Genomic DNA, 27305 nt, shown 5'->3' on the forward strand with positions numbered 1-27305 from the left:
GGGGGGGGGGTTAAATATGCTAAAAATTCTAAAAAACATTTTTTGCTTCATCATTATGGGGTATTGTGTGTAGATTGATCAGGGAATGTTTTTTTATTAAGGCTGTAACATAACAAAATGTGGAAAAAATCAAGGGGTCTGAATACTTTCCGAATGCACTGTACAAATAGCAGGATTTTTGCAACATAAAAAAAATGCAGGACATAACATATCATACTAAATATATTATGAAATGTAATATGTGAAGAGATATCTGATATTACACAACTATATTCAAATGTATGGGTTTTTTTATTTTAAGAAACATACAACATAGTGTGCTAAAAGCCTTATATTTTATATCTGGGAACTTTTATTTGAAAACTTTTTCGAGATATCTTCAGAAATACAGACAATGCATCATTGACGTTATTAAGGTGACTTTGTGTTTGCTTGTTTGCTAGCAAGCTACTTAATTGTGCTATTTTAAAGAGGAAGGAAGGATACACAATCTGCCAAGTCACTGAACAAATGTAGCTGATTTACTATACTTCCGAGGGACTCACTGCACAACCTCATAGTTAACAATCACAACCCCGAGAAATGAGAAGCTGTGGGAGGAGCCAGAACCAATTTGTTTGCTGAGCCACCAAGGTGTACCCAGAGCCACTTTATTGCATTAGATGGATTTTACATTTACGTCATTTAGCCGATGTTCTTATTCAGAGCAGTTTACAGGAGCAATTGGGGTTAAGTGCATTGCTCAAGAGCACATTGACAGATTTTTTTACCTAGTCAGAGCAGGGATTTGAATTTCTGACCTTTCTGTTGTTGGCCCGACACTAGGCTACCTGCCTCCCCACGGTTTACCCAGTGTCGTGGGCAGCAGCAAACACAGGAAATACAGAGGCAAACAGTTTGTCCAACTGTTCTAATTTAAAGATGACCAACATACACACCTTGTAGTTTAATTTCTAGTGTTCAATGTGCTTCATAACAAGCCAGACAAAGTTGTTTTCTAGCTAACTAGTCTGGTAATATTTTCTATCAGATAGCTACAGTATCTAATGTTAGCTATCATAGCAACATTCTTTACAGTTCATGATTAGATTCAGTCTTCATCCAGGAACCCTGTCTGCAGTGAAACAGAGAGCTCTGTTGGTGTAGAGAGCTCTGTTTATTTACTTAGATATACACTGAGTGTACAAAACAAGAACACCTTCCTTATATTGAATATATGTATAGAGAGCAGAAGCCGAAAAAGTCTTCAAAGATTTTGACAGCAAGCAGGACTAAAATGTTAACACTGACATCAGCTTTAGGGAGCAGTAATTTGGTGGTCAATAATGGTTGCAATTTAAATCAGCTGTGCTGGTGATTTTAGCACGTATTTATGGTTTAAGGAGAGATCAACTGGCGATAATCTAGTGGCCATCGATGGTTACAATAGGACCTGAGGGATCCAGTCCCTGGAAATGTGGACGTCACCTCAGTGGCCTCAATAGGCCTCTATAGCATGGTGCTGGGTCAGGGGTTTGAACAATGGAGCTAGGGATTCTTTAGGTTTGGTCAGGTATAAAAGAAAGGGTTAAACCCGGTAGGAAGTCAGTTCAGCAGCAGAAACCAGCAGTACAGTGAGCAAACATGTCCAACACCAGCATGAACATGGGCAGGGTAAGAACGGGGAAGTTTTTTTTTTAACTTATTCTTTAATTTTCATAGATTGTTCTACAAAAGGGCTGTAATGCTCTTGCACCCTAAACTACAACATGATAGTTGTACTTATCCCGATAACCTGGTTACCATTGTGACTGAATAGCATCGCAAATGTATCTAAAATGTTTGTTTCATAAAATTGTTTAATTTCTAGAAATGATTCCTTTTTATTTTCAGGCCACCTTCTACGAGGACAGGAACTTCCAGGGCCGCTCTTATGAGTGCAGCTCCGACTGCCCTGACATTTCCTCCTACATGAGCAGGTGCCAATCCTGCAGGGTCCAGAGTGGATGCTTCATGGTGTACGAGCGCCCCAACTACATGGGAAACCAGTACTTCATGAAGAGGGGAGAGTACTCTGACTACCAGAGTATGATGGGAATGAGCGATGGTTTCAGATCCTGTCGCATGATCCCCATGGTAGGTTGAACATAGATTAATCTTTGAAAATAAAGTATGTTTTGATGGTGGTATTCCCAACAAAATGAGTTTGCATATAATTTCACTGATCAATAAAGTAACCCTATGATGTTCTTTCCTCCTAACAGCACCGTGGAAACTACAGGATGAGGATCTACGAGAGGGAGAACTTCGGAGGTCAGATGCACGAGATGATGGACGACTGTGACTCCATCCAGGAGCGTTACCGTATGTCCGACTGCCAGTCCTGCAACGTGATGGACGGCCACTGGCTGATGTACGAGCAGCCCCACTTCAGAGGCAGGCAGATGTACATGAGGCCTGGAGAGTACAGGAGCTTCAGAGATATGGGCATGAGTGGCATGAGGTTCATGAGCATGAGGCGCATCACTGATATGTGTTAGATATCTCATATTGACCAAATAAAAATGATTAGTAATCCGAAACAATTGAGTGTGCTACATTATTTCAATATTTTGGTATTGGGGCACAGCATAAGCGGTATTTGGTTCATGAGCATGATGTGTATCATTGACTCATGCTACTATATACTATAAACCATTTCATATATTGTTTGCTACTATATATAAACCATTGAATAAAATAATTCACAAACCTATTTTAAGTGATTTTAAGCCCTTTTTCTACTTACTCAGAGTCAGATGAACTCTGACCAATGAAGCATGCTGTTCCAGTATACTTCCAGTCATAACACTAACGCTAGTTCAACTACCATAGACATAAACATTTCATCCATCAGTTCATTTCACTCTGGGTAAGTAGAAAAGGTCTTAATTGCCAAAGTCTCACGCTATCCATTTAATGTATCCCTTTTTAAGTGTGACAACAAATGTACCAACTGATTAATAAATGTAATATAATGTACTGTACTGTATGTTGCATAATGTTAGCATAATTGGTCTCAGCTATATGCCAATGGTTGCAGGTGTGTGAACAAGAAATCAAATCTAATAACATTTGATTTGATTTCATTTGATTTGTTGTTCACACACCTGCAACCACTGTCATATAGCTGAGACCAATTATGCTAACATTATGCAACATACAGTACAGTATCTAGTGGATCATTGGCAATATGATTAGCTGAACAGCTTCATTGACTCGCAAATACTTTTGGGTAACACTTTATTTGAAGAGTGCCTACATAAGGACTTCATCATATTACATTTATTAAGCGTACATGACAGACCACGTTTGGTATAGAAATATGCATACTAGTATACAAGATTTTAGCATCAAGCCAGGATTTTCCTAGGGACATTAAAGGCCATGTGGCTGGCCACTCTTTGGAAACCATTCCACACAGTTGCTCACTGAGCAACAACTAATCATTATTGTTTTGAAAAGTCATAGACAATCGTTCAATAATATAATCATTATTTTAGAAAAAATGGTTTATCTTTAATTTACAATCTGTAGAAGCTATGAGAATAGAAATGTTCAGTACTTTTGTGAAGCCTCACAGCACAGTTGAAAAATATATGGCAAATAGAAATCCAAAATGGATGGTGTTAAGAGATAGATGGGAGGGGTTGAATGGAGCTGAAGGGTTGGACTAATAACAACAAGATAACAAATGTAAAACATACGGGGTCTGTAAAATGTATATAGGTGTCACGACATCGACTGAAGGTGGCGCCCCTCCTTGCCCGGGCGTTCAGGACCCTGGCCGCTGGAGCGGGGTGGAATGAGAGGGCCCTTATAGATCACTACCGGTATAGTCTTAGGGAGGACGTCCGCCGGGAGTTAGCCTGTCGGGACACCACCATCACCCTGGACCAGCTTATTGACCTGTCCATCCGACTGGACAATCTGCTGGCCGCCCGCGGACGTCCGAACCGGGCCCTGCTCATTCCAACTCCCAGCCCTCCTGCTCCAACGCCTATGGAGATAGGGGGGGCTGCAGCCAGGAAGACTGGAGGGGGAGCCCTCTCCTGCACCCACTGGGGTCGCAGAGGGCACACTGTGGACCGGTGTTGGAGGAGCTCGCCCGGGAGTCCAGAGGGCAGGCAGAGCACTCCTTTGAGTTAGCACCAGCCTCACACAGAGCCCCCTGTCAGTCACATGCATGCATTATTTTCCTTTTCTGCTTTTTCCCCTCACTCCTGGCTTAAGGCGCTAGTCGATTCAGGCGCGTGGGGTCGCCGCTAAGTTATGGATTCCTCTGGTCCAGTTGGACCAACCCTTCCCCGTGCACGCCTTAGACAGTCGACCACTAGTGTCAGGGCTGGTCAGGGAGGTCACCATGCCACTGGTCATGGTAATGCGGGGGGTCATGAGGAGAGTATCAGTCTCTTCCTCATTGATTCCCCGGCGTTTCCGGTGGTACTAGGGATCCCCTGGCTAGCCACTCACAACCCTAAGATTTCGTGGAGACAGAGGGCTCTTAAGGGGTGGTCAAAGGAGTGCTCGGGCAGATGCATAGGGGTTTCCGTCGGTGCGACTACGGTGGGGAGTCCAGACCAAGTCTCTACCGTGCACATTCCCTCAGAGTATGCCGATTTGGCTATCGCCTTCAGTAAAACAAAGGCGACTCAATTACCACCTCGTCGACGAGGAGACTGTGCGATAAACCTCCAGGTGGGCGCTGCACTTCCCCAGAGTCATGTGTATCCCCTGTCTCAGGAGGAGACAGTGGCTATGGAGACATACGTCACTGAGTCCTTGAGGCAGGGATACATTCGGCCATCCAAATCACCCCTCTCCTCAAGCTTCTTTTTTGTGAAGAAGAAGGAGGGGGGTCTGCGCCCGCGCATTGACTATAGAGGCCTAAATTCCATCACAGTGGGTTTCAGTTACCCGCTACCTCTCATCGCCACGGCGGTGGAGTCATTTCACGGGGCGCGCTTCTTCACGAAATTGGATCTCAGGAGTGCGTACAATTTGGTGCGTATCCGAGGAGGGGACGAGTGGAAAACTGCATTTAGTACCACATCTGGCCATTATGAGTACCTCGTCATGCCGTATGGGTTAAAGAATGCTCCCGCCCTCTTCCAATCCTTTGTGGACGAGATTCTCCGGGACCTGCTCAGTCAGGGTGTGGTGGTGTACATCGACAACATTCTGATCTACTCCACTATACACGCACGTGTCTCTGGTGCGTAAAGTGCTTGGGCAACTGGTGGAGCATGACCTATACGTCAAGGCTGAGAAATGTGAGTTCTCCAAACCAGCTGTCTCTTTTCTGGGGTATCGCATTTCCACATGGTGATGGAATGTGGGTGGTGATGGAATGTGACCGCATTTTGGCCGTGCGTAATTGGCCGACTCCCACCACGGTGAAGGAGGTGCAGCAGTTCTTGGGGTTTGCCAATTACTACCGGAGGTTTATCCGGGGCTTTGGGCAGGTGGCGGCTCTCATTACCTCACTGATGAAGAGGGGGCCGATGCGGTTGCGGTGGTCAGCGGAGACGGACAGGGCCTTTAGTCGCCTGAAGGCTCTGTTTACCGATGCTCCAGTGCTGGCGCATCCGGATCCCTCTTTGCCATTCATAGTGGAGGTGGACGCGTCCGAGGCTGGGGTAGGAGCCGTGCTATCACAGCGCTCGGGCACACTATGATGTGGGGGACAGAGAGTTGCTGGCTGTGGTAAGAGCCCTGAAGGTGTGGAGACATTGCCTTGAGGGGGCGCCTCACCCTTTTCTCATCTAGACTGACCACCGTAATCTGGAGTACATCCGGGCGGCGAGAAGACTGAACCCTCGTCAAGCCAGGTGGGCGATGTTCTTTACGAGATTTCAGTTTACGATCTCGTACATCCCAGGTTCCCGGAACACTAAGGCTGAGGCACTGTCTCGTCTCTATGACACCGAGGCTCGGTCCACCGATCCCACTCCCATACTTCCAGCCTCCTGCCTGGTGGCACTGGTGGTCTGGGAGGTAGATGCGGATATCGAGCGGGCGTTACAGGCGAAACCTACTCCTCCTCAAGGTCTCGTGGGTTGTAAGTACGTCCCGCTCGGGGTCCGCGATCGGTTGATCAGGTGAGCGCACACGCTACCCTCCTCGGGTCACCCAGGGATTGAGCGGACGGTGTGTGGTCTTAGTGGGAAATACTGGTGGCCCACCTTGGTGAAGGACGTGAGGCGCTATGTCTCCTCCTGTTCGGTGTGCGCCCAGTGTAAGGCTCCTAGGCACCTGCCTAGAGGGAAATTACAGCCCCTCCCGGTTCCACAGCGACCATGGTCCCACCTGTCGGTGGATTTCCTCACCGATCTCCCGCCGTCTCAGGGCGACACCGCGATCCTGGTCGTTGTGGACCGGTTCTCTAAGTCCTGCCATCTGCTCCCTTTACCCGGTCTTCTTACGGCCCTGCAGACCGCGGAAGCTCTATTCACCCACGTCTTCCGGCACTACGGGGTGCCTGAGGACATCGTCTCTGATCGAGGCCCCCAGTTCACGTTCCGGGTGTGGCGGGCGTTTATGGAGCGACTGGGGGTTTCGGTCAGTTTGACCTCAGGTTTTCACCCCGAGAGTAATGGGCAGGTAGAGAGGATAAATCAGGATGTGGGCAGGTTTCTGCGGTCCTACTGCCAGGACCTACCAACCTGTCGCCTTTTCAGTGTGTGTTGGGTTACCAGCCGGTCCTGGTGCCCTGGCATCAGAGCCAGACGGAGGAGGACTGGGTCCAGCGCTCTAGGGAGACCTGGAACGCCATCCAGGAATCTCTGGAACGGGCCAGGGGACGACAAAAGGAAGGTGCTGACCGCCGCTGCAGTGAGGCCCCCGTGTTTACCCCAGGGGAGAGAGTCTGGCTCTCGACCCGGACCCTGCCCCTCCGCCTGCCCTGCCGGAAACTGGGTCCGCGGTTTGTGGGGCCATTCAAAGTCCTGAGGAGAATAAACGAGGTGTGTTACAGGTTACAACTTCCTTCTTATTATCGTATTAACCGCTCGTTTCATGTGTCTCTCCTCAGGCCGGTGGTAGCTGGTCCGCTGCAGGACGCTGAGGTGCAGGAGGTCCCTCCAGCCCCCCTGGACATCGTACACAGTCCGGTCCATCTTGGACTCCAGGCGCCGGGTGAGGGGCCTGCAGTACCTCATGGACTGGGAGGGGTACGGCCCGGAGGAGAGGTGCAGGGTACCGGTGGAGGACATATTGAACCCAGCGCTGATACGGGAGTTCCACAGCCTCCATCCGGATCGCCCTGACCTCGCCCTCCGGGGCGATCTCGAGGCCGGCGTCGGCGTGCTGCGGGAGCCGCGCGTCGGGGGGGTACTGTCACGACATCGATGGAAGGTGGCGCCCCTCCTCGCCCGGGCGGCGCTCGGCGGTCGTCGTCGCCGGCCTACTAGCTGCCACCGATCCTCTGTTTCACTTTCTGTTGGTTAGGTCTAGGTTAGTTAAGCACGCACCTGTTTTGTATTAGTTGTTTAGTGGGGGGGTATTTAGTCTGGCTATGTAGGCTTGTTGTTTGTGCGTGATTGTTTTATGTCAGGACGATTTTCATCTGAGGAACAGGTGTTTCCCTCTGCCTGTGGTTTCGCAGAGTTTATTGTGGGCTGCATCCCTGCATTGTGTGTGGGCTGGTATTTTGGGCATTTGTTTTATGCGCCCTGCCCTACCTAGTTTTTGGACTGAGTGGATACTATTAAACGTGTGTTCACAGATTTGTGTCTCCTGCGCTTGACTTCACCCCTCCTGCTTCCTTGAGCCGCCTGACAATAGGTTCAGAAATGTTGTGAAATAGCACAGTTACAAATAGAAATCAAACTGGATCGACATCAGATATTGAGGAAGACCAGGACTAAAAACAAACAAAATATAACTATTGTAAAATAGACCGTCTGTAAAATGTGTATAGTATGTATAAACTGAAAGTAGAAGTCTACTGTAAGTGTTAGGGTTTATTCGTTTACTCCAGCTGGGGGAGGGGTGCTAGGGTTTGCGGGGAATAATAAAGGTATATTCTAAAAAAAGTGTGTATGAATATGCAGTTGAAGTCGGTAGATTACATACGCTTAGGTTGGAATCATTAAAACTCATTTTTCTACCACTCCACAAATTCCAGAAAATTATGTCATGGCTTTAGATGCTTCTGATAGGCTAATTGACATCATTTGAGCCAATTGGAGGTGTACCTGTGGATGTATTTCAAGGCCTAACTTCAAACTCAGTGCCTCTTTGCTTGACAATATGGGAAAATCAAAATATATCAGTCAAGACCTCAGAAAAGAAATTGCAGACCTCCACAAGTCTGGTTCATCCTTGGGAGCGATTTCAAAACGCCTGAAGGTACCACGTTCATATGTACAAACAATAGTACGCAAGTATAAACACCATGGGACCACGCAGCCGTCATACCGCTCAGGAAGGAGACGCGTTCTGTCTCCTAGAGATGAACATACTTTGGTGTGAAAAGTGCAAATCAATCCCAGGACAACAGCAAAGGACCTTGTGAAGATGCTGGAGGGAACAGGTACAAAAGTATCTATATCCACAGTCAAACGGGTCCTACATCGACATAACCTGAAAGGCCGCTCAACAAGGAAGAAGCCACTGCTCCAAAACCGCCATAAAAAAGCCAGACTACGGTTTGCAACTACACGTGGGGACAAAGATTGTACTTTTTGGAGAAATGTCCTCTGGTCTGATGAAACAAAAATATAACTTTTAGGCCATAATGACCATCGTTATGTTTGGAGGAAAAAGGGGGAGGCTTGCAAGCCGAAGAACACCATCCCAACCGTGAAGCACAGGGGTGGCAGCATCATGTTGTGGGGGTGCTTTGCTGCAGGAGGGACTGGTGCACTTAACAAAATAGATGGCATCATGAGCGAGGAAAATGATGTGGATATATTGAAACAACATCTCAAGACATCAGTCAGGAAGTTAAAGCTTGGTTGCAAATGGGTCTTCCAAATGGACAATGACCCCAAGCATACTTCCAAAGTTGTGTCAAAATAGCTTAAAACCTGGCTACAAGTTAGCAATGAACCCCGAGACGGGATTGCTAACAAGGCTGGAAATTCAAAACATCAAAAATCTAATAATTTCAATTTCTCAAACAATCAACTATTTTACACAATTTAAAAGATAAACATCTCCTTAATCTAACCACATTGTTCGATTTTCAAAGAGGCTTTACGGCAAAAGCATAAAGTTAGATTATGTTAGGACAGTACATAGCCACAAAAGTACAAACATCCAGTTTCAATTCAAGGTCAGGCGTCACCAAAAGCAGAAACCAGCTAAAATTATGCACCAACCTTTGACAATCTCCATCAGATGACACTGCTAGGACATTATGTTATACAATACATGCATTTTTTGTTCCATCAAGTTCATATTTATATCCAAAAACAGCATTTTACAGTAGCGTGAAATTCCGATGTTTTTCTTCTCTGAAATGCTTCCGGTGAACATAACAAAATTACTATTCGAAAACATTGGTAAATTATAATATTGTCATTCAAAGAATAATATATTATCATCTCGTAATTGCTACCGAATGGCCAGATCTCAAAATAACTTTACTGGGAAATCACATTTTGCAATAAACGGGGTGCTATGCTAAGAACAATAAGCTATGCTATACAGTTAGCATCATCTAATATCGATAATAACATTGTAAATATCCCCTTACCTTTGATTATCTCCATCAGAAGGCACTGCCAGGAATCCCAGGTCCAGAACAAATGTGGTTACTTTTGACAAAGTTCATAATTTATGTCCAAATAACACCAAGTAGTTAGCGTTCATTATGCTCCCACAAAACGTGGTGGGGGGGGTGTAAAATCACGCCGAAAAGCTAAAAAACCTAGTAAATAATCTATTTACGTTCGTTCAAACATGTCAAACGTTGTTTAGCATTAATCTTTTGGTCCATTTTTAACGTTAAACATCAGTAATATTTTCACACAACCTATCCTATGTCTAGATAAACAATTATGACAAACTCACGCTTCTCAGATTTATGCGCAGGCGCAAAAAAATGAAGTGACGACATGTCAACTTCCCTGCATTCTAATTTGCTCTCTGTTTATCATAGACGCTTCAAACAACTTTATAAAGATCGTTGACATCTAGTGGAAGCCGTAGGAGTTGCGAAATGAATCCTTTCTCACTATGGTATCTATAAAACAATGACACTAAATAGTACAGTCACAAAATTCACATTTTTTTATCTATTTTTCACAGGTTTTTGCCTGCAATATGAGTTTTGTTATACTTACAGACACCATTCAAACTGTTTTAGAAAATTCAGAGTGTTTTCTATCCGAATGTGTTAATAATATGCATATCCTAGCTTCTGAGTTGGTGTAGGAGGCAGTTAAAAATGGGCACATATTTTTTTCAAAATTTCTCAATACTGCCCCCTAGCCCCAACAGGTTTGGACAACAAAGTCAAGGTATTGGAGTGGCCATCACAAAGCCCTGACCTCAATCCTATAGAAAATGTGTGGGCAGAACTGAAAAAGCTTGTGCGAGCAAGGAGGCCTACAAACATGATTCAGTTACACCAGCTCTGTCAGGAGGAATGGGCCAAAATTCACCCAACTTATTGTGGGAAGCTTGTGGAAGGCTACCCGAAACGTTTGACCCAAGATAAACAATTTAAAGGCAATGCTACCAAATACTAATTGAGTGTATGTAAACTTCTGACCCACTGGGAATGTGATGAAAGAAATAAAAGCTGAAATAAATCATTCTCTTTACTATTATTCTGACATTTCACATTCTTAAAATAAAGTGGAGATCCTAACTGACCTAAGACAGGGAATTTTGACTAGGATTAAATGTAAGAAATTGTTAAAAACTGACTTTAAATGATTTGGCTAAGGTGTATGTAAACTTCCGACTTCAACTGTATGTGGGTATGTGTATGTATGTATGTATATGGATATATATATATTTACCCAAAAAATTAATGGGGGATTGGAAATGATGCAGACAATTACATTGATGGAAGCAACAATCTATCCGCAATATTATATCCACCCCCTAATAATGTTTTTTTAACATTTAAAAAAAATAATAATGATAATAATAAATATTCATTATTGTTTTTGTTTTTTTTCATTAAACTAAAGATTTTTACAAATATGTACTATTGTTGAAAGGAAAAATATGAAATCATAGATTGTTTATTGTGATGTTACAAATCATAGATTTTTGTTGAATGGGAAAAATATTGAATCATATTTTCATTAAATTATTCCTATTTATTTGTATTGTTTTATGGAAATATTTATGTATTTTATTACAAATCATTATCCTTGCTGTTTGAAAAATATACAGTAAAGTACAAATGTTTGCACAAATATCTCTTATTGCATTTTCTTCAAGAATTATATTTTTTGATGAATCTGTTTTTGATATTCCAGTTGGCCCTATATTAGTTCTTGCTTAGTAAATAACACAATCTCCACATTCATCTCTAGGTATTTTGAATTACATCTTAGAAATGGAATGTCAAAACCAGCCTTATAATGTTAGCTAGCTAGTTCTAGAGTTTAAAAAAATATATATATTTCACCTTTTTTTAACCAGGTAGGCTAGTTGAGAACAAGTTCTCATTTACAACTGCGACCTGGCCAAGATAAAGCAAAGCAGTTCGACACATACAACAACACAGAGTTACACATGGAATAAACAAACATACAGTCAATAATACAGTAGAAAAAGTCTATATACAGTGTATGCAAATTAGGTAGGATAAGGGATATATAAGGCAATAAATAAGCCAAGGTGGCGAAGTAATTACAATATAGCAATTAAACACTGGAATGGTAGATGTGCAGAAGATTAATGTGCAAGTAGAGATACTGGGGTGCAAAGGAGCAAGATAAATAAATAAATACAGTATGGGGATGAGGTAGTTGGATGGGATATTTACAGATGGGCTATGTACAGGTGCAGTGATCTGTGAGCTGCTCTGACAGCTGGTGCTTAAAGCTAGTAAGGGAGATATGAGTCTCCAGCTTCAGTGATTTTGCAGTTCTTCCAGTCATTGGCAGCAGAGAACTGGAAGGAAAGGCGGCCAAATGAAGAATTGGCTTTGGGGGTGACCAGTGAGATATACCTGCTGGAGCCCATGCTATGGGTGGGTGCTGCTATGGTGACCAGTGAGCTGAGATAAGGTGGGGCTTTACCTAGCAGAGACTTGTAGATGACCTGGAGCCAGTGGGTTTGGCAACGAATATGAAGCGAAGGCCAGCCAACAAGAGCGTGCAGGTCGCAGTGGTGGGAAGTATATGGGGCTTTGTTGACAAAACAGATGGCACTGTGATAGACTGCATCCAATTTGTTGAGTAGAGTGTTGGAGGCTATTTTGTAAATGACATCGCCGAAGTCGAGTATCGGTAGGATGGTCAGTTTTACGAGGGTATGTTTGGCAGCATGAGTGAAGGATGCTTTGTTGCGAAATAGGAAGCCGATTCTAGATTTCATTTTGGATTGGAGATGCTTAATGTGAGTCTGGAAGGAGAGTTTACAGTCTAACCAGACAACTATGTATTTGTAGTTGTCCACATATTATAAGTCAGAACCTTCCAGAGTAGTGATGCTGGATGGGCGGGCAGGTGTGGGCAGCGATCGGTTGAAGAGCATGCATTTAGTTGTACTTATATTTAAGAGCAGTTGGACGCCACGAAAGGAGAGTTGTATGGCATTGAAGCTCATCAGGAGATTCGTTAACACAGTGTCCAAAGAAGGGCCAGAGGTATACGGAATAGTGTCTCTCTGCGTAGAGGTGGATCAGAGAATCAACAGCAGCAAGAGCAACATCATTGATGTATACAGAGAAGAGAGTCGGCCCGAGAATTGAACCCTGTGGCACCCCCATAGAGACTGCCAGAGGTCCGGACAACAGGCCCTCCGATTTGACACACTGAACTCTATCAGAGAAGTAGTTGGTGAACCAGGCGAGGCAATCATTTGGGAAACCAAGGCTGTTGAGTCTGCCGATGAGAATGTAGTGATTGACAGAGTCCTTGGCCAGGTCGATGAATACGGCTGCACAGTAATGTCTCTTATCGATGCCGGTTATGATATCGTTTACAACCTTGTGAAGACATTGGTTAGCTAAAGCAGCCAGCGACTGCTTTAGTGATTACGTCACTGACATGGCAAACCCCTATCCTAACATTAGGGTTTTAATAAGGGTTTTTGATGTTATAAAAACTCAAGTCTTTGACATCCAGCTCGCCAGCATCCCGCATGGCATATTCTCAGTCCCAAGTTGTCAAATTACATTTAACTTGTTGGCACGACTACAATTTTTTTAATATATTTGTCTAATTGATATAGCTAGTTAGTTATGTGTGTTGTAATCTTCATTCTAATCACGAAATATAATATGGTGTATCTCCTCAGTAAGTGAAACATAACTCTGAACTTTTAAACGCATGCAGAATTAGGGCTACCATACACCCATGGAATGGACATAAATTATGCTTGTGATGTACTTAACTAATCCTCATTCCACACAATTTGCTGTTTTCTAACCCAGTTAGTCACAATCTAGATACACTAACTGAGTAGTACTAATCAGGAACATTTTGAAACATTGTCGTCAAAAAAGTTTTTTTATTCTCTGTTCATTTCATTCTCATTAAAATTCTCTTTAAATAAATGTTTTACTTTTCTGAACCATTATTTAACAGAGAGTTTCTCATAGAAAAGCTGATATTGACATGGTGGACATGGGATTCATATCTGATCCAGAAAAAAATTATATTGACAGAAAATACATCTATGGAGTCAGGTGATTACATTTTAGCATTGAGTTACATTTAACACAAGAGTTACATTTAACTGACTTCACTGAATGAAAGAGATCACAAGGGAATATGAATCATATGTTGAAATATAATTAAAATTCTGTAACTGACTTGTAGACTCCACCCCACTCATATGCGTATATGTATGCAATGGTTTTCACTGCGAGAGTCCATTGTTCCTTTGAAAGGTTTTGTGTTACCTGTTTCACAGTGAAAATAGGCTTTTATGTCTTTTTTGGGACCCGGTCACGTGGAAATATGACTACAGTACTTCAGCCCTCTACAGGCCTCTATACCCTGTTGCTAGGTCAGGGGTTTACACAATGGGTCTAACAGATTCTTTGGATTAGGTCAGGTATAAAAGTAAGGGTTACCACAGACAGGACATCAGTGCAGCAGTAGCAGCAGCAACAGCAGCAACTCAGTGACCAACAATGACCACCACCGGCATGAACATGGGAAGAGTAAGCATTTATTTTCATTTTATTCTAAAACACATTTTTCTCTATATTATCTTCATATCTTTACGTACAAAACTAAAAGCCTCTTATATTTGTTGCATTTATTGAATTATATATTTAGAAATTATAAATAAATACATTGTGTTTTCAGGCCACCTTCTACGAGGACAGAAACTTCCAGGGCCGCTCTTATGAGTGCAGCTCCGACTGCCCTGACATTTCCTCCTACATGAGCAGGTGCCAATCCTGCAGGGTCCAGAGTGGATGCTTCATGGTGTACGAGCGCCCCAACTACATGGGAAACCAGTACTTCATGAAGAGGGGAGAGTACTCTGACTACCAGAGTATGATGGGAATGAGCGATGGTATCAGGTCCTGCCGCATGATCCCCATGGTAAAATATGATATTCAGGCTGCTGTAACAGCCCATAAATCCTTAATTAATCACGCAAATCATATTTGAGCTATTCAGCAGTCTGGTGCATTCAGTAAATATTTCAACATGTTCTTATTTCCTCCTAACAGCACCGTGGAAACTACAGGATGAGGATCTACGAGAGGGAGAACTTCGGAGGTCAGATGCACGAGATGATGGACGACTGTGACTCCATCCAGGAGCGTTACCGTATGTCAGACTGCCAGTCCTGCAACGTGATGGACGGCCACTGGCTGATGTACGAGCAGCCCCACTTCAGAGGCAGGCAGATGTACATGAGGCCTGGAGAGTACAGGAGCTTCAGAGATATGGGCATGAGTGGCATGAAGTTTATGAGCATAAGGCGTATCACTGATATGTGTTAGATATCTCATATTGACCAAATAAAAGTGATTAGTAATCTGAAACAATTGAGTGTGCTACATCATTTCAATATTTGGGCGTTTTGTGTTTACATTTTTACCAGAAAGATATGCGTTATATTTATATTGTACTTTATACCATAAAACCTACTAAGTGCTGTTATGGCATGACTTATTGACTGCCATAAAGCATTGAAATGAATGTCCTTAAGATGATAAAGAGAGATTTTGATGTTAACACTAATGAATTGGTCACCTTGTCGAGTGAACAAACTTAACTAATAACACACGTTGCGCTACTCCACAAACATCCCATCAACCCGTCTCCAATAAACGCTCGCTACTCCACAAACAACCCATCAACCCGTCTCCAATAAACGCTCGCTACTCCACAAACATCCCATCAACCCGTCTCCAATAAACGCTCGCTACTCCACAAACATCCCATCAACCCGTCTCCAATAAACGCTCGCTACTCCACAAACAACCCATCAACCCGTCTCCAATAAACGCTCGCTACTCCACAAACATCCCATCAACCCGTCTCCAATAAACGCTCGCTACTCCACAAACATCCCATCAACCCGTCTCCAATAAACGCTCGCTACTCCACAAACAACCCATCAACCCGTCTCCAATAAACGCTCGCTACTCCACAAACATCCCATCAACCCGTCTCCAATAAACGCTCGCTACTCCACAAACATCCCATCAACCCGTCTCCAATAAACGCTAACACGTATTAATACAGTTTACTAAAGCTTTTTTCGAGCTCATTTTGCAACTGCAGCAGAATAAGTAGAATGGTATCAAATACATCAAACACATGGTTTCCATGTGTTTAATACCATTCCATTCGCTTCGTTCCAGCCGTTATTATGAGCCAATCATCCCCTCAGCAGTCTCCAGTGTTGTGTACGGTAAAGGTACGGCTTTTTTACACAGACATTAAAACCAATCAGCAGGATTAAGACAATCAAGAAAAAAGGAAAAAAGATACAATTAATATAGAGACGAGTTTGATAAATTACCCTCTACAGCCACAATATTAAATAAAAATAAAATGTTATGTCACATGCAGCAAATACAACAGGTGTAGACTTTACCGTGAAATACGTATTTACGAACCCTTTCCCAACAGTGCAGAGTTCAAAAGTAAGAAACATTTGCTAAAAGGAAATAGTAACACAATAAAATAACAATAATGAGACTATATACAAGGAGTACTGGTACCGAGTCAATGTGCAGGGGTACGAGGTAGTTGAGGTAATTGAGGTAATACGTATAGGTGTGTGTGTATGCATGTGTTGGAGTGCCAGTGTAGAATGTGTGAGTGTGTGAGTAGAGTCCAATGAGTGTGTGAGGAGAGTCCAGTGAGTGTGTGGGTAGAGTCCAGTAAGTGTATGGGTAGAGTCCAGTGAGTGTGTGGGTAGAGTCCAGTAAGTGTTTGAGTAGAGTCCAATGAGTATGCATAGAGGCGGTGCAAGAAACTCAGTGCAAATAAAAAGGGGGTCAATGCAAGTAGTCAGGGTAGCCATTTGATTAACAGTTCAGCAGTCTTATGGCTTGGGGGTAGAAGCTGTTCAGGAGGCTTTAGTTCCCAGACTTGGTGCTTCGGTACCGCATGCCATGTGGTAGCAGCGAGAACAGTCTATGACTTTGGTGGCTGGTGTTTTTGACCATTTTTAGGGCCTTCCTCTGACACCGCCTAGTGTAGAGGTTCTGGATGGCAGGGAGCTCAGCCCCAGTGATTTACTAGGCCATACGCACTACCCTCTGTAGTGCCTTACGGTTGGATGCCAAGCAGTTGCCATATCAAGCGGTGATGCAGCCAGTCAAGATGCTCTCAATGGTGCAGCTATAGAACATTTTGAGGATCTGAGGGCCCATGCCAAATCTTTTCAGCCTCCTGAAGGGGAAGAGGCGTTGTCATACCCTCTTGACGACTGTGTTGGTGTGTTTGGACCATAATACAGTGCCTTCAGAAAATATGAATACCAATTGACTTATTCCATATTTTGTTGTGTTACATCCTGAATTCAAAATGGATAAAATATAAAATAATTATCACCCAACTACACACAATACCCCAAAATGATTTTTTTTTTTTTGAAAATGTGCATTATTTATTAAAAATGAAATACAGAAATACCAAATGTACATAAGTATTCACCTCTAAGTCAATACTTTGTAGAAGCACCTTTGGCAGCGATTACAGCTTTGAGTGGTCTTGGGTATATCTGTATCAGCTTTGCACATCTGGATTTGGGGATTTTCTTCCATTCGTCCTTGCAGATTTTCTCAAGCTCTGTTAAGTTAGATGGGGAGTGGCGGTGAACAGCAATCTTCAAGTCTTTGCACAGATTTTGAAAGAGAGTCAACTCTGGGCTTTGACTGTGCCACTCATGGACTTTCACATTCTTGTTCTGAAGCCATTCCAGCGTTGCTTTGGCTGTATGCTTGGGGTCATTGTCCTGTTGGAACATAAATCTTCTCCCAAGTCTAAAGTTGTTTGCAGGTTCTCATCAAGGATTTGCCTGTTTTTCACTCCATTCATTGATCTCTCTGTCCTTACTAGTCTCCCAGTCCCTGCCGCTGAAAATAATCCATATTGCATGATGATGCCAGCATCATGCTTCACGGTAGGGACGGTGTTAGATGGTGATGAGCTGTGCCAGTTGTTTTCCAGACATAGTGTTTGCTGAGTTTGGTCGGAGGGCCAGCTCTAGGCAGTCTGAGTAGTTCTATATTTTTTCAATTTCCCAGTGACGTCAGAGGACAAAAATCAGTTAACCACCTAACTGAGGAACTCAATTTAACCTTGCGCAATACCCTAGATGCAGTTGCACCCCTAAAAACTAAAAACATTTGTCATAAGAAACTAGCTCCCTGGTATACAGAAAATACCAGAGCTCTGAAGCAAGCTTCCAGAAAATTGGTTTGGAAATGGCGCCACACCAAACTGGAAGTCTTCCAACTAGCTTGGAAAGACAGTACCGTGCAGTATCGAAGAGCCCTCACTGCTGCTCGATCATCCTATTTTTCCAACCGATTGAGGAAAATAAGAACAATCCGAAATGTATTTTTGATACTGTCGCAAAGCTAATTAAAAAGCAGCCTTCCCCAAGAGAGGATGGCTTTCACTTCAGCAGTAATGAATTCATGAACTTCTTTGAGGAAAAGATCATGATCATTAGAAAGCAAATTACGGACTCCTCTTTAAATCTGCATATTCCTCCAAAGCTCAGTTGTCCTGAGTCTGCACTACTCTGCCAGGACCTAGGCTCAAGGGAGACACTCAAGCGTTTTAGTACTATATCTCTTGACACAATGATGAAAATAATCATGGCCTCTAAACCTTCAAGCTGCATACTGGACCCTATTCCAACTAAACTACTGAAAGAGCTGCTTCCTGTGCTTGGCCCTCTTATTTTGAACATAATAAACGGCTCTCTATCCACCGGATGTGTGCCAAACTCACTAAAAGTGGCAGTAATAAAGCCTCTCTTGAAAAAGCCAAACCTTGACCCAGAAAATATAAAAAACTATCGGCCTATATCGAATCTCCCATTCCTCTCAAAAAAATTTGAAAAAGCTGTTGCTCAGCAACTCACTGCCTTCCTGAAGACAAACAATGTATACAAAATGCTTCAGTCTGGTTTTAGACCCCATCATAGCACTGAGACTGCACTTGTGAAGGTGGTAAATTACCTTTAAATGGCGTCAGACCGAGGCTCTGCATCTGTCCTCGTGCTCCTAGATCTTAGTGCTGCTTTTGATACCATCGATAACCACATTCTTTTGGAGAGATTGGAAACCCAAATTGATCTACACGGACAACTTCTGGCCTGGTTTAGATCTTATCTGTCGGAAAGATATCAGTTTGTCTCTGTGAATGGTTTGTCCTCTGACAAATCAACTGTAAATTTCGGTGTTCCTCAAGTTTCCGTTTTAGGACCATTATTGTTTTCACTATATATTTTACCTCTTCGGGATGTCATTTCGAAAACATAATGTTAACTTTCACTGCTATGCAGATGACACACAGCTGTACATTTCATTTCAAAATTGCCCTCGCTAGAAGCCTGTGTTTCAGACATAAGGAAGTGGATGGCTGCGAACTTTCTACTTTTAAACTCGGACAAAACAGAGATGCTTGTTCTAGGTCTCAAGAAACAAAGAGACCTTCTGTTGAATCTGACAATTCATCTTGATGGTTGTACAGTCGTCTCAAATAAAACTGTGAAGGACCTCGACGTTACTCTGAACCCTGATCTCTCTTTTGACGAACATATCAAGACTGTTTCAAAGACAGCTTTTTTACATCTACGTAACATTGCAAAAATCAGAAACTTTCTGTCCAAAAATGATGCAAAAAAATGTATCCATGCTTTTGTTACTTCTAGGTTAGACTACTGCAATGCTGTACTTTCCCGGATAAAGCACTAAATAAACTTCAGTTAGTGCTAAATACGGCTGCTAGAATCCTGACTAGAACCAAAAAATTTGATCATATTACTCCAGTGGTCTGCCTACCCATGTGAGAAACGCAGACTCGGTCTCAACATTTAAGTCTTTATTGAACACTCATCTATTCAGTAGGTCCTATGATTGAGTGTAGTCTGGCCCAGGGGTGTGAAGGTGAACGGAAAGGCACTGGAGCAACGAACCACCATTGCTGTCTCTGCCTGGCTGGTTCCCCTCTCTCCACTGGGATTCTCTGCCTCTAACCCTATTACGGGGGCTGAGTCACTGGCTTCCTGGTGCTCTTCCATGCCGTCCCTAGGAGGGGTGCGTCACTTGAGTGGGTTGAGTCACTGACGTGGTCTTCCTGTCTGGGTTGGCGCCCCCCCCCCTTGGGTTGTGCCGTGGCAGAGATCTTTGTGGGCTATACTCGGCCTTGTCTCAGGATGGTAAATTGGTGGTTGAAGATATTCCCTCTAGTGGTGTGGGGGCTGTGCTTTGGCAAAATGGGTGGGGTTATATCCTGCCTGTTTGGCCCTGTCCGGGGGTATCATCAGATGGGGCCACAGTGTCTCCTGACCCCTCCTGTCTCAGCCTCCAGTATTTATGCTGCAGTAGTTTATGTGTCGGGGGGCTAGGGTCAGTCTGTTATATCTGGAGTATTTCTCCTGTCTTATCCGGTGTCCTGTGTGAATTTAAGTATGCTCTCTCTAATTCTCTCTTTCTCTCTTTCTTTCTTTCTCTCTCTCGGGGGACCTGAGCCCTAGGACCATGCCTCAGGACTACCTGGCATGATGACTCCTTGCTGTCCCCAGTTCACCTGGCCGTGCTGCTGCTCCAGTTTCAACTGTTCTGCCTGCGGCTATGGAACCCTGACCTGTTCACCGGACATGCTACCTGTCCCAGACCTGCTGTTTTCAACTCTCTAGAGACAGCAGGAGTGGTAGAGATACACTCAATGATCGGCTATGAAAAGCCAACTGACATTTACTCTTGAGGTGCTGACCTGTTGCACCCTCGACCACTACTGTGATTATTATTATTTGACCATGCTGGTCATTTATGAACATTTGAACATCTTGGCCATGTTCTGTTATTTATGTAGCCCTTCTTACATCAGCTGATATCTCAAAGTGCTGAACAGAAACCCAGCCTAAAACCCCAAACAGCAAAGTGGTGCAAATACTTATGTAAATTATATATTTCTGTATTTAATTTTCAATACATTTACAAACATTTCTAAAAACATGTTTTCACTTTGTCCTTATGGGGTATTGTGTGTAGATGGGTGAGATTTGATTTTTATATATATTTTGAATTCAGGCTGTAACACAACAAAATGTGGACTAAGTCAAGGTGTATGAATACTTTCTCAAGGCACTTTAGGTCCTTAGTGATACGGACACTGTTCCTTTTGTCCAGGTGGGAAATGGCAGTGTGGAGTGCAATAGAAATTGCGTCATCTGTGGATCTGTTGGGGCGGTATGCGAATTGGAGTGGGTCCAGGGTGTCTTGGATGATGATGTTAATGTTAGCCATGACCAGCCCTTCAAAGCATTTCATGACTACAGATGTGATTGCTACGGGGCGATAGTCATTTAGACAGGTTACCTTGGCATTCATGGGTGCATGGACTATGGTGGTCTGCTTGAAACATGTAGGTATTACAGACTGGTCAGGGAGAGCTTGAACATTTTTGTGAAGACACTTGCCAGCTGGTCAGCGGATTATCTGAGTACGTGTCCTGGTAATCCGTCTGGCCCTGCGGCCTTGTGAATGTTAACCTGTTTAAAAGTCTTACTCATATCGGCTACGGAGAGCGTGATCACACAGTCATCCGGAACAGCTGATGCTCTCATGCATGCTTCAGAGTTGCTAGTCTCGAAGCAAGCATAGAAATCAGTTAGCTCGTCTGGTAGGCTCGCGTTACTGGGCAGTTTGCTGCTTGGTTTCCCGTGATAGTTTGCATCCTCATACGAGCGTCAGAGCCGGTGTAGTAGGATTCGATCTTAGTCCTGTATTGACGCTTTGCCTGTTTGAGGGTTCATCGTAGAGCGTATCGGGATTTCTTATAAGTATCCGGATTAGTGTCCCGCTCCTTGAAAGTGGCAGCTCTAGCCTTTAGCTCAGTGGGGATGTTGCCTGTGTAACCGATGTGAAATGGCTAGCTAGTTAGCGGTGGTGTGCGCTAATAGCGGTTCAATCGGTGACGTCACTCGCTCTGAGACCTGAAGTTGTTCTCCTTGCTCGGCAAGGGCTTTTGTGGCGCGATGGGTAACGATGCTTCGTGGGTGTCAGTTGTTGATGTGTGCAGAGGGTCCCTGGTTCAAGCCCAGGTTGGGGCGAGGAGAGGGAAGGAAGCAACACTGTTACATTGATGCTGTTGACCCGGATCACTGGTTGCTGCGAAAAAAGGAGGAGGTCAAAAGGGGGGTGAGTGTGACCGATGTGAAATGGCTAGTTAGTTAGCGGTGGTGCGCGCTAATAGCGTTTCAATTGGGTGACGTCACTCGCTCTGCGACCTTAAGTAGTTATTCCCCTTGCTCTGCAAGGGCCGTGGCTTTTGTGGCGTGATGGGTCACGATGCTTCGTGGGTGTCAGTTGTTGATGTGTTCAAGCCCAGGTTGGGGTGAGGAGAGGGACGGAAGCTAAACTGTTACACCTGTAATCCATGGCTTCTGGTTGGGATATGTACTGTACATACGGTTACTATGGGGACAATGTCGTCGATGTATTTCTTTCTATTGATTTTTTTATTGATTTTTTAAAATTAACCCAGTGAAAAAAATGGCTATTTTTGTTTTTACTGCTTTTTGTTACATATACATGCAATTTACATATTTACATTTTACATATAAGATGCACTTATTAATGAAGCCGATGATGGATGTGGTAAACTCCTCAATGACATCGGATGAATCCGGTGGTCAACCAAATACCAGGGGCGCAACTTTCACTGGGGACAGGGGGGGACATGTCCCCCCCACATTAGGAGATTGCATTTTTGTGCCCTCCAGGTTTATCATTGGAATGTGACACAAAATGAGGCAACGGTGTGCTTTAGGACCATGCGAATGCCTCCGAGCGGTCGGGTAGGCTATTATGTCCCCCCACTTCTAAAACCAAAGTTGCGCCCCTGCCAAATACAAACACGCTAAGAATGTGTAGCTCAAATATCTATGTAAATCATGCATTGATAGAAGTCAATGATAGAATTGTGTGAAAATGTTTGATCCATGTCATCAAGTTGTGATTCAGCCCTCAGTTGAGAAAATGTACCCAAAATGCTGGAAACCAGCAGCTCTGACGAGTCATAGATAGTGACTTAGTCATAGATAGTGACCTCCCTCGTCTCTCCCCTCATCTCATGTTTGAAAAAAGCTAGGTGTGCCCACAAGAGGATTGTTAAGATGATAGGTTGTACATGACTGGCAGACAGGTCAGGAGCCAACAGAAGCATACTTTGCTTGAAACAGGTGCTTCCCTCAGAACATGTGGAACGTAGACACTCCTCTTTACCGGCCCTTGACATTGGGGATGTTTTGGCCATTTGTAGGCATGTGGGTACTTTTGAATAAGTAACTATGAAAATGTTGTAAGTATCAAAATGTTGATGGTTGGTTTAACATACTGTAGTACCTTTGTCAAAGGTATACGAAAATAAATTGAAGACTCATAAATGCATTTTTAAACAGTGTTTTTTACACTGCTGCTACTCACTGTTTATTATCTATGGATAGTCACTTTACCCCTACATACCTGTACAAATGACCTCAATTACCTCGACTAACCTGTACCCCGCACATTGACTTGGTATTCCCCCTGTATATAGCCTCATTATTGTTATTTTATAGAGTTGCTTTTTTTTTACTTCAGTTTATTTAGTCAATATTTTCTTAACTCTATTTTCTTAAAACTGGGCTTGTAAGTAAGCATTCACGGTAAGATCTACACGTGTTGTAGTCGGCACGTGTGATAAATAAAAATTTATTTGATTTGAGATTCTGAAGTACAGTATAGCATTTGTCCCCCCCAAAAAAAAATTCATTCAAAAAAATAGGACTGCTATTAAAACAGACATGACAGGGACTCATTTCAGAATGCCATTCCTGAAATCGAAGACCATTTGGCCTAAAACTACATGTGTGCATCTAAATTACCCTCAACATTGCTTTTAAGGCAGAAAATTCTCATTTGTCCCCACTTTTGACTGTACATAATAATGCTTTCCCGTCTGTGGTGACAAACAGTGGGAGCAACCATTGCATAGCATACAGCTGACTCATGTGTTTCATACAATGGAACCAGAGATTCTTTGGATGTCACATCAGGTATAAAACAAGCTGCAGACCGGCATAGCTATAGCATCGCTCAAAATAACCATAAACATGCAGGGAAAGGTGAGTTAATATTGTTATTTGCGGTTTAGTGTTCATGTGATCTGATTATTACTGTATATAGAGTAATGCAGTGGTTTTATAGAATATATATATATATACATTAAATACAGTAATAACACTATACAAACATCAAAATTCAATGCTTCTACATCTGCATTGCTTGCTGTTTGGGGTTTTAGGCTTGGTTTCTGTATAGCACTTTGTGACATCAGCTGATGTAAAAAGGGCTTCATAAATACATTTGATTGATTTGATTGAATAATGCAGTCCAGTGTAAAGCATTGTATTATAACCACCAATTAAAGGAAAGTTCTACACAGTTCTGAACACATTCTGGTCACATATTCTTCTGGCTAATTGCAAGAGTATTTGTTTTCAGATCATCTTCTACGAGGACAAGAACTTCCAGGGTCGCTCCTATGAGACCAGCCAGGATTGCCCTGAGCTGACCTCCCACCTGAGCAGGTGCAACTCCTGCAGGGTTGAGAGCGGCTGCTTCATGGCCTACGATCGCAACAACTACATGGGAAACCAGTACTTCATGCGAAGGGGCGAGTACCCTGACTACCAGCGTATGATGGGTTTCGATGACTGCATCAAGTCCTGCCGTAACATCCCCATGGTATGAACCACCATGATACATCTCAGATTCCAACACAGTTTAATGTTTATAATAAACTAATCCCATATACAAAATGTATGTTAACAGCACAGAGGAAACTACAAGATGAGGATCTACGAGAGGGAGAACTTCGGAGGTCAGATGCACGAGATGAGCGAGGACTGTGACTCCATCCAGGAGCGTTACCGTATGTCCGACTGCCAGTCCTGCAACGTGATGGACGGCCACTGGCTGATGTACGAGCAGCCCCATTACAAAGGCAGGCAGATGTACATGAGGCCTGGAGAGTACAGAAACCTCAGGGAGATGCAGGGATACAATGGAATGAAGTTCAGTTCCATCAGAAGGATCACCGACTCCTGTTAAATTCACAGGCCCACCTGTTCAGTGAAACGGTTGATTTTTAAATAAAAAAGTTTTTTTCTTATTTAATATCAAGTCTTTTGTCTTGTTCTGCAAAAATCCACAGAGGCCTAATACAACACATTTTTACCAATCCAGTCGTGTCCTGCTTTGTCCTGATTCAAACACTTTCCATAAGTGGTTGAAACTACATTGATCCTATACTCCTTTTGCTTTTGAATAAAATCATCACATTTTGCAAGGCACGCCAATGCATCACTCTACTACTGGAGCCCAATGTAAAACTAGAGACCCATGATTAGATACAAAACAAAGAGTAGGAGAAAGTGTTGGAAGTCGTAATAGAACTATCAATGCATAGCTTTTACCTAATGGATGTAGCTAATGAAATGTATATTTTATAAAATGTTTGGTTGCATTTCCTTCCATATTCCTATTTAAAAAGGTAAAATGAACCAGTCAGTGTCTGACCCAAAACATGAACCTGTAGGGACAGACAATACTGAACACAGTATGATATATGACTTTAATCTGTCTTAGTGTTTCTGAGAAATGGCGCTGGGCCAGTAACCGAAAGGTCGCTGGTTTGAATCCCAGAGCCGACTAGGTCAAAAATCTGTCGATGTGCCCTTGAGCAAGGCACTAAACCCTGATTGCTCCTGTAAGTCACTGTGGATAAGAGTTTCTTCACTGATTAAATAATAGGGTAACTATGTAATTGTATTTAATGGTTAAATAGTAGTGTGTTTATGTGCCATCAAAGGTTACGATGCTTTAGTGTATGCCAAACCTACAAAAAGCATTTAAAAATGGAGGTTATACACTTTTTCCCTTTCATGTTTGTTTAATATTAAGTTTATTATGTTAATGCTCAATATACCGCTTAAAAAAGGCTTTTTATATTTAAAACACACCTGAATGGATGGACCTGGATTTTACACACTTCACACCTTTTTTCTGGGTTGAACTTTTCCTGTTCTCCTGTATCTTGCACACACAACTTTGTGTTTGCAAAACTATTGTCAGATACTAGTTTTCAAATGAGATAGATAAGGAAATTATCAGGCACAACAAATTACTCTGTTGTCTATGTGTGAACATTGACCATTCACCATGCTGAAATACTGAAACAAAACATCAAACTCCCTACTCCCATGTCACAAAATACACATTCCCTCAAACAAGACCAAGCAAGAACTTCACTTGAGTTTTGGCTTTGAATGATCTCCAATTTGTCCACCTGGGGTCTGACCTCTCCCTTTCCCAGTTGGTTACCCAAGTATCTGGTCTCCTACCTTGCAGACTCTGTTAAGATGCTTGAGGTGGTCTTCCAAGGTATGTCTATAAATGGTAATGCTATCCAGATACAGTTGCACTCAGAAGTTTACGTACACCTTAGCCAAATACATTTAAATTCAGTTTTTCACAATTCCTGACATTTAATCCTTGTAAAAATTCTCTGTCTTAGGTCAGTTAGGATCACCACTTTATTTTAAGAATGTGAAATGTCAGAATAATAGTAGAGAGAATGATTAATTTTACCTTTTATTTCTTTCATCACATTCTCAGTGGGTCAGAAGTTTACATATACTCAATTAGTATTTGGTAGCATTGCCTTTAAATTGTTTAACTTGGGTCAAACGTTTCGTGTAGCCTTCCACAAGCTTCCTACAATAAGTTGGGTGAATTTTGGCCCATTCCTCCTGACAGAGCTGGTGTAACTGAGTCAGGTTTGTAGGCCTCCTTGCTCACACATGCTTTTTCAGCTCTGGCCACACATTTTCTATAGAATTGAGGTCAGGGCTTTGTGATGGCCACTCCAATACCTTGACTTTGTTGTCCTTAAGCCATTTTGCCACAACTTTGGAAGTATGCTTGGGGTCATTGTCCATTTGGAAGACCCATTTGCGACCAAACTTTAACTTCCTGACTGATGTCTTGAGATGTTGCTTCAAGGTCTGTTAATATTGTCAGAAAAGGCCAAAGACTATTAATAATAGCATTTATGGGCATCATTATGTGCCAGGCAGTTAACAAATGTTAAATTGGTACTGAATTACTCCCCTAAAAATTATTCCATGTAAATATCAGTGTAAAATGTTATTTACAGTGCCTTCAGAAAGTATTCACACCCCTTGACCTCTTCCACATTTTGTTGTGTTACAGCCTGTATTTAAAATGTATTAAATTTAGATTTTTGTCACTGGCCTACACGCAATACCCCATAATGTCAAAGTGGAATATACAAATTAATTAAAAATTAAAAGCAGAAATGACTTGAGTCAATAAGTATTTAACCCCTTTGTTATGGCAAGTCTAAATAAGTTCAGCAGGAAAA

General features: G+C 42.9%; 3 protein-coding genes across 3 annotated transcripts; all 3 read left to right on the forward strand.

Moving 5' to 3' along the window:
- The first annotated feature begins 1418 nt into the window (after positions 1-1418).
- LOC106582328 (gamma-crystallin M3-like) lies at positions 1419-2561 on the forward strand. Its single transcript, XM_014165310.2, has 3 exons — positions 1419-1653; positions 1873-2115; positions 2244-2561. Exons 1-3 carry the CDS (start codon positions 1624-1626, stop codon positions 2517-2519), a joined length of 549 nt encoding a protein of 182 aa, XP_014020785.1. The 5' UTR covers positions 1419-1623; the 3' UTR covers positions 2520-2561.
- Positions 2562-14039: 11478 nt separating this feature from the next.
- LOC106582323 (gamma-crystallin M3) lies at positions 14040-15163 on the forward strand. The gene is made up of 3 exons (XM_014165304.2): positions 14040-14323; positions 14472-14714; positions 14846-15163. Exons 1-3 carry the CDS (start codon positions 14294-14296, stop codon positions 15119-15121), a joined length of 549 nt encoding a protein of 182 aa, XP_014020779.1. The 5' UTR covers positions 14040-14293; the 3' UTR covers positions 15122-15163.
- Positions 15164-23842: 8679 nt separating this feature from the next.
- Positions 23843-25036, forward strand: LOC106582325 (gamma-crystallin M3-like). Its single transcript, XM_014165307.2, has 3 exons — positions 23843-23982; positions 24362-24604; positions 24692-25036. The coding sequence occupies exons 1-3, from the start codon at positions 23971-23973 to the stop codon at positions 24968-24970; spliced, it is 534 nt and encodes a 177-aa protein (XP_014020782.1). The 5' UTR covers positions 23843-23970; the 3' UTR covers positions 24971-25036.
- Positions 25037-27305: the final 2269 nt, after the last annotated feature.

This window comes from Salmo salar, chromosome ssa21, assembly GCF_905237065.1.
Source record: "Salmo salar chromosome ssa21, Ssal_v3.1, whole genome shotgun sequence".
NCBI lineage: Eukaryota > Metazoa > Chordata > Actinopteri > Salmoniformes > Salmonidae > Salmo > Salmo salar.

What these genes read in the sequence shown, in the direction of transcription:
- LOC106582323 (XM_014165304.2), top strand. Translation starts at nt 14,294, where the DNA reads ATGACCACCACCGGCATGAACATGGGAAGA. An exon ending in CCGGCATGAACATGGGAAGA is followed by an intron (nt 14,324 to 14,471) that starts GTAAGCATTTAT and finishes TTGTGTTTTCAG; the next exon opens with GCCACCTTCTACGAGGACAG. An exon ending in CCTGCCGCATGATCCCCATG is followed by an intron (nt 14,715 to 14,845) that starts GTAAAATATGAT and finishes TCCTCCTAACAG; the next exon opens with CACCGTGGAAACTACAGGAT.
- LOC106582325 (XM_014165307.2), top strand. An exon ending in CCTGCCGTAACATCCCCATG is followed by an intron (nt 24,605 to 24,691) that starts GTATGAACCACC and finishes GTATGTTAACAG; the next exon opens with CACAGAGGAAACTACAAGAT.
- LOC106582328 (XM_014165310.2), top strand. Translation starts at nt 1,624, where the DNA reads ATGTCCAACACCAGCATGAACATGGGCAGG. An exon ending in CCAGCATGAACATGGGCAGG is followed by an intron (nt 1,654 to 1,872) that starts GTAAGAACGGGG and finishes TTTTATTTTCAG; the next exon opens with GCCACCTTCTACGAGGACAG. An exon ending in CCTGTCGCATGATCCCCATG is followed by an intron (nt 2,116 to 2,243) that starts GTAGGTTGAACA and finishes TCCTCCTAACAG; the next exon opens with CACCGTGGAAACTACAGGAT.